At 52.0% G+C, this 10174-nt stretch overlaps 1 protein-coding gene across 4 annotated transcripts in view; it reads left to right on the top strand.

Annotated features, from left to right (window-relative positions):
- The first annotated feature begins 1628 nt into the window (after nucleotides 1–1628).
- nfe2l1b (nfe2 like bZIP transcription factor 1b) overlaps nucleotides 1629–10174 on the top strand; it is an 85791-nt gene continuing 77245 nt past the window's right edge. For 3 of the 4 annotated variants that reach the window (XM_059957767.1, XM_059957766.1, XM_059957765.1), the window contains exon 1: nucleotides 1630–2542. In XM_059957767.1, coding sequence (XP_059813750.1) covers nucleotides 2036–2542 — 507 coding nt within the window. In that variant the 5' untranslated portion in view covers nucleotides 1630–2035. Of the gene's footprint in view, nucleotides 2543–10174 lie in introns of all 4 variants that reach the window. The other variant, XM_059957769.1, reaches the window with a different exon arrangement.

The raw sequence follows: 10174 nt of genomic DNA, 5'->3' as shown, positions 1-10174 counted from the left end.
CTCAGGACCCACACCACCAGGTTCAGGAACAGTTATTGCCCCTCAACCATCAGGAACGAGGTACAGGAGCCTCAGGACCCACACCACCAGGTTCAGGAACAGGTATCACCCCTCAACCATCAGGAAGGAGGTACAGAAGCCTCTGGACCTACACCACCAGGTTCAGGAACAGTTATTACCCCTCAACCATCAGGAAGGAGGTAGAGGAGCCTTGGGACCCACACCACCAGGTTCAGGAACAGTTATTACTCCCTCAACCATCAGGAAGGAGGTACAGGAACCTCAGGACCCACACCACCAGGTTCAGGAACAGTTATTACCACTCAGCAATCAGGAAGAAGGTACAGGAGCTTCAGGACCCACACCACCAGGTTCAGGAACAGTTATTACCCCTTCAACCATCAGGAAGGAGGTACAGGAGCCTCAGGACCCACACCACCAGGTTCAGGAACAGTTATTACCACTCAGCCATCAGGAAGAAGGTACAGGAGCTTCAGGACCCACACCACCAGGTTCAGGAACAGTTATTACCACTCAGCCATCAGGAAGAAGGTACTGGAGCCTCAGGACCCACACCACCAGGTTCAGGAACAGTTATGACCCCTCAACTATCAGGCTCTTGTACAAAAGGGGATAACTACACCCGCTTTCCCCAGCATTGAGATGTTCCCACAACCAACGATTTCACTTTAAGGACCCTTTTAATCTCAAGTTCTCGTTATTTACTGGCATTCATTTATATTGGCCTTGGCACAGTTTCTTGTCTCCTGCACTGGTCGATCTTTCAATGTCGTAGTTACTATTCTCGAGATTTGCTGTGAATACCCGCAGGAAACTGAATCTTAAGGCGACATACATGTACTTTGATAATAAAATTCACTTTGAACTCGTGGATATATATGCACTCAGATAATCCAATTTACTTTCGAAAGTTAATGGACTCTGCTCCTTAATCTAATTGTGTTCCTGCTTATAAATATTGCACGCGATTTAAAGGTCCATTTATATATGTTTTCTCTCTCTTGTAAATCTGGTTATCTGACAGTAGATGGGCGGGAAGAAAGGTTTCCACGCACCTGCGCAGTCGGCCATCGACCCGAGCGACTTTTACCGTGGGGGATGGGGAGGGGAGGGGAGGGGTCAAAAATCCCGATTGCCCCTCTGCAAGATGGCGCCGCGCCCACCCCGGCTCAGCGCGCGTGCGCCGCAGAAGTGCAAGTCATGGTGGCGTAGCCGACGGCGGGCGGGGTCGACGTAATACTGTGGGCGGGCCATCTAAATCGACGCAGCGGCCTGCAAGCTGTTTGTGTGTGTGTGTGTGCGTGTGCGTGCGTGGTGGTGGGGGATGGGGGAGGAGAAATATTAACAGCGGCCCGCCCGAACCGTTTGACTGACAACATACGTCACGAGCGAGGACGCCGAACTCCGCCCCTCCTCCCCTCCCCCCACCGCCGGGGTGGGGCCTTGACCGGCTTGCCGCATAGCAACAGAGCCACGCCCCCCGATTTCCCCATCTGTTATTTCCTCCCCCCTCACACACACCGCCGGCGGCTGATTGGCCGGCTGGGTGTGGGGCGGCCCCGCCCGATATGACGCGGCGGTCGGCCATTGGGCGACCGCCGCGTCAGTTCGGACGCAGGATGAGGAAGTGGCGGCGGCGCGGCGACTCCGGGCGGACACGTTTGTGAGGAGCGGAGCGTCTGCGGGCTGGCACGCCACAACAAATCGGCGACCACAACACCGCGGGCACAGACGCGGAGCCCGAGGCTCGGGGCCTTGGCGGCCGATTGCTATTTCTTTCTCTGTGTGCGAGAGCGGGCCCCGGACCGAGCCTGGGCCAGCGGGAGGGAAGCGGGTCTCCATTGAAGGCCTCCCGGCTTCCAGGCGGCGGATTTCGGGGCTAGACGAAGGGACGGGGAGAGCCCGGGGGAGGGGCGGGGGTTTTTTCTTTGTGCCTTCGCGGGAAGCGGCGGGAGGGGCACTCCCCCCCTTTCCGCCCTGACCCCACGCCCCAGGCCCGCTGCTCGGCCCGAAGATGCTACCCCTGAAGAAGTACTTCACCGAGGGGCTGATCCAGTTCACCATCCTGCTGAGCCTGATGGGCGTGCGGCTGGACGTCGACTCGTACCTGAACGCGCAGCTGCCCCCGCTGCGGGAGATCATCCTGGGCCAGAGCTCGGCCTACACCCAGACCCAGTTCCACAACTGGCGCAACAGCCTGGGCGGCTACGACCTTCACCCCAAGAGCGTGGACCTGGACTACTACTTCACGGCGCGCCGGCTGCTGCTCAACGACGTCCGCGGCCTCGACCGCCTGCTGGTGCCCAGCACCGAGCTCAGCGCCTGGCTGGTGCACGGCGGCCGGGAGGCCGACAGCTCGGTGGCGGCCTCGCAGCCCGCCCTGCCCTTGGACAACCCGGGCGGCGTGAACGAGGCGGCGGTGGCCGAGAGCAGCGGCAGGGACAATGGCTCGCCCCCCGAGCAGCTAGAGGAGACCCTGGGGGCTGTCGGATTGCCCATGAGCAGCGAGCTGACCAAGGAGGTATTTATTTCAACCCCATTCTCTCTCTCCCTTCAATACCCCTATTTTTTGTCCTATCCTCAAATAAAACGTGTTTGTTTTTTAATATACTGCTTTTGATCTGCAGGTGTGCCCCTGCCCCCACCCCCAGGTCCACTCCACTTAGATCTGTCCTGGATTCTAGAGAAATTGGGAGATCTTTCCACCGCCCAGAGTCGAGCTCTGTTCTTACATAATGTCTCCAGTTGTACCCACCTTCCTCTCTCCCACCCCCATGATTGAGGTCTTTATAGCTGCTGTTGTTTGTGTATCTTCCAAACAGGCTAGTCCCATGCCCAGCCCCCCCCTCCCTGTAGCAGCTGAGCATCGATGGGGGAGTTAGATCCTTGCTCGATGGGTCCACTTAAGGGTTGACAGCTTCTTGATTAGTCCGGGAGAAAGGCAGGAGTTTGTGGACCAGAGGAGAAATCGATTAAATGGCGGAGCAGACTCGATGGGCCAAATGGCCTGCTTCTGATCTCTTGTCCTCTAGTGGGGTGTTAACTAGCTGCCAGGTGAAGCAAGTCTCCATCGATTGGCGGGTGCTCAAAGGTGTTTTAAAAAGGTTGGGTGCCCCTCTCCCTACAGGGAGGGACTTGCTTTTTTAAAAAAAAATTGCTACCAGAAAGTCTGTAAAAGCTGTGAGTGAGAGGACAGCCTAACTTGACAATCCAGCCACTTTGAGGTTTGAGAGGGTGGATGATTAGAGAGAGACTAGAGTTCAAAAGTGCAGAGATTGAGGCTGTGATGTGGTTTGCCAACAAGATGCAAGTGTTTGGAGTTCTGGGCATCTTCGCTGAGCCCGTTTTGCAGTGGGCTTGGCGCAGGGTCTCCGCCCGAATGGCTTGGATGCCTGTTCCCCCTCCACGGACGCTGCCTGGCACCCTGAGTTCCTCCTGCGTTTTGGCGCACTTCTCTGGGTTCCTGGCGCCTGCACTGTCTCCCGTGCTTTTTGAGTGATTGTTGTTCAGTTAGCATCGTGGTTGAATCATCTGAGGCCTTCTGGATTAAACAGTTGCTCCTGTACTATGCTGGGCAGAAAATGGCCTTCTGGTAAATGTGCCAACTGTTCATTACTTCCCCTAATAGAGTGGAACGTTACTGTTAAAGGTGCAGGGGAGAGCTTTTTTTGGGAAATCAATATACTGTATTGATATGTGATGTAATAGAGCTTATTGCCTTGGAAGATGGAAGTTTAATGCCATTACCACAACACAAGCATAAGAGAGAATGAAATAATTGTTGCTCCAGATCCGATCCAGCACAAAAGAAACACACAAGATATATGCAACGCTGGCACAAAAGTGCACAGCGTACCAGGCAGCTTCCACGGTAAAGGTTAAAACCGTCGGCATTTCGGGCCGAGGCCCGTCACCAGGACTGGGAGGGAAGCCTGAATTACGGGGGAGGAGGGGTGTGGTGGGAAGAGGCTAGCTGAAGCCTGGTTGGGTGGGAAAAGCTCAGGGTTCACTTCAGTAGACGCTGCCTGGCCTGCTGAGTTCCTCCGGCGTTTTGTGTGTGTGTGTTGCTCTGGATTTCCAGCATCTTGCAGGCTTTCTGGTGCCTGTGATTTACAGTGAGATAGCATGTTAACAAAGTACAATTGATATTCATATATCTTGTATCTGGCATCGCTTTGATATAGCACAAGATAAGGAACCCAATAAATTGAAAAAAAAACACAATATATATAAATACACAAGATAGCTTCTACACGCCGATTGTGTGTCCGTAAAGTGACGCTGGGCACAAGGTGACTCTGACAGGGAATGAGAAAGTAGTGGTGGTTGGGGTGTGGAGGGGTGGGTCGGTGGGTGATTGGGGGTGTGGAGGGGTGGGTCGGTGGGTGATTGGGGGTGTGGAGGGGTGGGTAAGAGGGTGATTGGGGGTGTGGAGGGGTGGGTAAGAGGGTGATTGGGGTGTGGACGGGTGGGTCAGTGGGTGGTTGGGGGTGTGGAGGGGTGGGTCAGTGGGTGATTGGGGGTGTGGAGGGGTGGATCAGTGGGTGATTGGGGGTGTGGAGGGGTGGGTCAGTGAGTGATTGGGGGTGTGGAGGGGTGGGTCATTGGGTGATTGGGTGTGTGGAGGGGTGGGTCAGTGAGTGATTGGGTGTGTGGAGGGGTGAGTCAGTGGCTGGAGGTGTTGATTGGCCTCACTGCTCAGGGAAAGCCACTGTTTTTGAGTCTGGCGGTTCCTGGCGAGGAGGCTATGCAGCCTCCTCTCCGATCGACAACGCCCATTGGTGAGAGCCCTATTCTGTGGGATCGAGGGAGGATACGAGGGGTAGCTTGGAACTTCACTTTGTCATTCTACAGTGCGGCAACTTTGGATTGTTGCTGAACGGGTGGCCACTTTTAAATTTTTACTGCAGCGTACCTTTAACCCAATTCCCTGAGCATAAGACGCAGGAGCGGAATCAGGACATTTGGCCCATCGTGGCTGATTTACTATCCCCCCTCAACCCCATTCTCCTGCCTTCTCCCCTTAATATTTGACATCCTGACTGTTCAGGAGCACGTGATCGGCTGCTTTAAACTTACCCATTGACTTGATCACCACTGCCGCCTGTAGATTCACCACTCTCCGGCTAAAGAGAATCCTAATCTCTGTTGTTGAGGGACATCTTTCTAGTCTGAGGCTGTGCCCTCTGGTCACAGATTCCCCCACTGTTGAAATATCCAGTCTAAACATACCCAATGGCTTGGCCTCCACAGACCTGGGAAATGAATTCCACAAATTTGCTGCCCTCTGGTAAAGAAATTGCTCCTCATCACTGTTGGAAGTGGATATCCCTCTATGCTGGGTCCATGTCCAGGATTCCCCCAGTATAGGAAACTTCCTCTCCAGATCCACTCTATCTGTGTCCTCTGGTCCTGGACTCCCCCACAATAGGAAACATCCTCTCCACATCCACTCTATCTGTGTCCTCTGGTCCTAGACTCCCTCACTACAGGAAACATCCTCTCCACATCCACTCTATCTGTGTCCTCTGGTCCTAGACTCCCCCACTATAGGAAGCATCCTCTCCACATCCACTCTATCTGTGTCCTCTGGTCCTAGACTCCCTCACTACAGGAAACATCCTCTCCACATCCACTCTATCTGTGTCCTCTGGTCCTAGACTCCCCCACTATAGGAAACATCCTCTCCACATCCACTCTATCTGTGTCCTCTGGTCCTAGACTCCCCCACTATAGGAAACATCCTCTCCACATCCACTCTATCTGTGTCCTCTGGTCCTAGACTCCCCCACTATAGGAAACATCCTCTCCACATCCACTCTATCTGTGTCCTCTGGTCCTAGACTCCCCCACTATAGGAAACATCCTCTCCACATCCACTCTATCTGTGTCCTCTGGTCCTAGACTCCCACACTATAGGAAACATCCTCTCCACATCCACTCTATCTGTGTCCTCTGGTCCTAGACTCCCACACTACAGGAAACATCCACTCCACATCCACTCTATCTGTGTCCTCTGGTCCTAGACTTCCCCCACTGTAGGAACCATCCTCTCCACATCCACTCTATCTGTGTCCTCTGGTCCTAGACTCCCTCACTACAGGAAACATCCTCTCCACATCCACTCTATCTGTGTCCTCTGGTCCTAGACTCCCCCACTATAGGAAGCATCCTCTCCACATCCACTCTATCTGTGTCCTCTGGTCCTAGACTCCCTCACTACAGGAAACATCCTCTCCACATCCACTCTATCTGTGTCCTCTGGTCCTAGACTCCCCCACTATAGGAAACATCCTCTCCACATCCACTCTATCTGTGTCCTCTGGTCCTAGACTCCCCCACTATAGGAAACATCCTCTCCACATCCACTCTATCTGTGTCCTCTGGTCCTAGACTCCCACACTATAGGAAACATCCTCTCCACATCCACTCTATCTGTGTCCTCTGGTCCTAGACTCCCACACTACAGGAAACATCCACTCCACATCCACTCTATCTGTGTCCTCTGGTCCTAGACTTCCCCCACTGTAGGAACCATCCTCTCCACATCCACTCTATCTGTGTCCTCTGGTCTTCTCCACATCTGTCTTGCTCTTTGACTGTTTGACAGTTTTCAATAAGAATCCCCTTCATTCTTCTAAACTGCATTGAGTACGGCCCAAGGGCCCTCTGTTGCCCCTCATACGTTCGCCCTTTCATTTCTCAGGTTGTTCTCTGGACGTATTTAAACCTGGCTTTTGTTGCTTGCACAGCCGGTCACAGTGGTGTATCATGTTGACATCTGTGTTCAGTGGAACCTGCTGGAAATTGGGCCTGTACCTCGTTCACCTCTTGGTCTTGTGTCTGTGGCGGTTCACTGAAAGTATTTCAAAGCGTACTGTAAACACGTCCCTGCAGGGCACAGTCTGTGCCTGCGGTGTCTTATTGGGTTTCTGGTTCTAGGGCCGTTCTGGGCCTCTGCCAAATGGAAGTCGTTAGCATCTCCTTGAAGACGGGGAGGGAAAACTGAAACTGCAGGGTTTGACGCGTCCGTTGAGCACCAGTCCCCTCGTTGTGGGTTTTTTTTTGGGCATAATTCCATCTCGACAGGAAAGTGAAACTAGAATTCACTTCCCTGTGCTTTCTGATGCAACTCGGGGGATCTTTGGGGCACCGTGGGGGTGGCGTCGTGGTTCAGAGAACCGCGGGTTAGTGGGTTAAACGGTCACTGCAAACTGCCCTGGAATTGGGGCTGTGGTTGAACCCGTGCACGCAGAGGCCCAGTTCTGCGCTGCCCCGCCAAAGTAAAGCTCGCCTATCCTCCCCATTCAACCCGGGGTTTGGTTTCAGATTGGATTCCCGTTTGGGTTTGCAGCGGAATGCGCCGTCCGCGTCAAAGGCCAGGGTGGTCCGAGGATTTGCCGGGGTGGGGGCAGCCCACAGGGGTTGTAGGGTGACCCCCCCCCCCCCGTGTTCCTCAATATTGTTCTTTGCTGCCGTCTGTTTGCTCCCCTGTCTGCAAAAAAAAACTCTGCTCCCCATGATACCCTCGCACAATTACAGAAAAGCTACAGCGAACTGTTGGGTCAGCAGGCAAGGCTGTTGGCTGCCGTCTGCCAGTACTGCTGGATTTGTGTGTGTTCAGGACAGGAAAGGTCATCATGGGCAAGACCTGCCCTGCAAGCTGCTGTCTCCAAACGCCCCAGTATTGGACTATTAAACTTCACGCCTCTTTGAAATTTTCTTCCCACCCCACCTGTTATCTCCGTCACTCCACTGTAAACTCTACTTTAATGCTGTTTCTATTGTAAATGCCAACAGTATGGTGCATTGTGCCTTGGGTATATATGTATGCATGTGCGTGTTAAAATTTCTTTGTGTACATATAAGAACTATATTTGTCATCGTTGAGTGGAGAGAGTTCGTAAATCTGATGGGAGCAAAGGATGTTGGGAATGGTGAGGGTGGGGCAACACGGGAGGGGTGTGGGATAGGGGGCAGCGGAGGAGTACCATGGGCGGGGGCAGACACGCCCAGCCCTGAGACGCCAGGCAAGGTCATCCGGTTCCAGACAATTGGTTCATTGATCATTACAGAATGTCTCTCTGCAGCTTCTCACTCCTTCCCTTCCCTTTTTACCCCAACCACGATTCTCCTCTCCCTCCCCCCCCCCCCCCCACACCTTCCACTCTCAGTCCTCAATAGAGACCCAGATTAGAATCAGGTTTATCATCACTCGCGTATCATGAAATTTGTTTTTGCAGCAATAGTACACTGTGATACATAAAATTGCTGCAGTACTGTGAAAGAAGTTTTGGGTATCCTAGCTATAGGTGTGTGGCCTTTGCACAGCACATCAAACATCAGTGTATTCACAATTTATTCCATATCTCTAACCTTTAACTTCAATTTTATCTACTTCCTTATTGAATGTTGTTTTAAAATGTTGCATGTTGTGCCAACACACCACGACAATTGGCGAATCAGGTTTACCCTTGATGAGCACTCTCTCTGTTCTGCGGGTTCTGAAAGGAGTGTAATTCCCTGGGGCATCTGCTGAGTCCTGCCTTAAATGGATTTTGATAGGCTAAGTGAATTTCTTTGGGGAAATTTGCTTGCTGCCACTGCAGGATCCGGTGTGTCTTTCCTGGAATTTCTTTACAGCTTCAGCCAGTCTTGGCCCTGAGTTCCCACGAGTCCTGGCCCCTCTACCTTCCTCTCCCATGATCCACTGTTCTGATAGATTTCTCCTTCACCCATCTGGCTTCACCAACAGCTAGCTGTCCTCCTTCCCCCAACCCCACCCCTTTATTTTATTCTGTCAAACTCCCCTTCCAATCCTGATGGAGGGTCTGGGCCTGGAAAGTCAACTGTTTATTTATTTTCGTATTTGCTGCCTGACCTGTTGAGTTCCTCCAGGCAGAGTGCAGAACAGAAGACAACGAACTATGCAAATGTTTTAAAAAAAAAAAAATAAATAATGAGCAAATGACATAGAGTCCTTAAAGTGATCATTGGTTGTGGGTGGGAACATTTCAATGTTGGGGCAAGTCAGTGTAGTTATTCCCTTTTATTCAGGAGCCTAGTGTCTCTGGGTAAATAATTGTTCCTGAAACTGGGGTTGTGGGTCCTGAGGCTCCTGTACCTCCTTCCTGATGGTTGAAGGGCAATAATTGTTCCTGAATCTGGGGGTGTGGGTCCTGAGGCTCCTGTACCTCCTTCCTGATGGTTGAAGGGCAATAATTGTTCCTGAACCTGGTGGTGTGGGTCCTGAGGCTCCTGTACCTCCTTCCTGATGGTTGAAGGGCAATAATTATTCCTGAATCTGGGGGTGTGGGTCCTGCATTGTTTGTCCTTGCTGGCTTACCGGTTTTTCCACCTGTTCTACACTGGCTCAGACTGTTCCTCTACACCATTTACAAACCCAAATTTTCCGACTCCATTGTCTTCTACCAGTGTTACTTTTTGAGCTTGGAAATGGAACCAGTGCTCTTGAGTATTTCTGTCTTTTGCTGCAACTTCAAGATCTTTCAGCGTAAACGTGAAAGGGAGTCTGGAAATCCAGAGCAGCAGATGCTGGAAGATCTCATCGGGTCAGGCAGCGTCCGTGGAAATAAGTTCCAGGAGGCCCATAGTCCCTTTTCAAATAATGCAGAGAAGGTTCCAGAGCTACAAAGAACTGTAACCACTGTACCCATCCACACTTCATTTAAACGTTGAAATCGAGCTCATTCCACCCTCTCAAGTACCCTCTGAGTGAAGAAGTTTCCCCTTGCGTCCCCCTTAATCGTTTCACCTTTCACCCTTAACCTGTGACCTCTGGTTGTATGCAGTCCCACACAACCTAAGTGGAAAGAAGCCTGTTTTTGCGTTTATCCTATACATAATTTTGTGCGCCTCTATCAAATCTCTCCTTGATCTTTTACGTTCCAAGGTATAAAGTCTTATAACCTATTCAATCTTTGTGTAAAGGGGAAGTACAACGAGATCTAGGTGTCCTTGTTCATCAGTCACTCAAAGTAAGCATGCAGGTACAGCAGGCAGTGAAGAAAGCTGATGGCATGTTGGCCTTCATAACAAGGGGAGTTGAGTACAGGAGCAAAGAGGTCCTTCTGCAGTTGCACAGGGCCCTGGTGAGACCACACCTGGAGTACTGTGTGCAGTTTTGGTCTCC

This window comes from Hypanus sabinus (genome assembly GCF_030144855.1).
Source record: "Hypanus sabinus isolate sHypSab1 chromosome X1 unlocalized genomic scaffold, sHypSab1.hap1 SUPER_X1_unloc_12, whole genome shotgun sequence".
Lineage (NCBI taxonomy): Eukaryota > Metazoa > Chordata > Chondrichthyes > Myliobatiformes > Dasyatidae > Hypanus > Hypanus sabinus.
The sequence above is the reverse complement of the archived record's forward strand: the minus strand, read 5'-3'. Positions and strand labels throughout refer to the sequence as shown.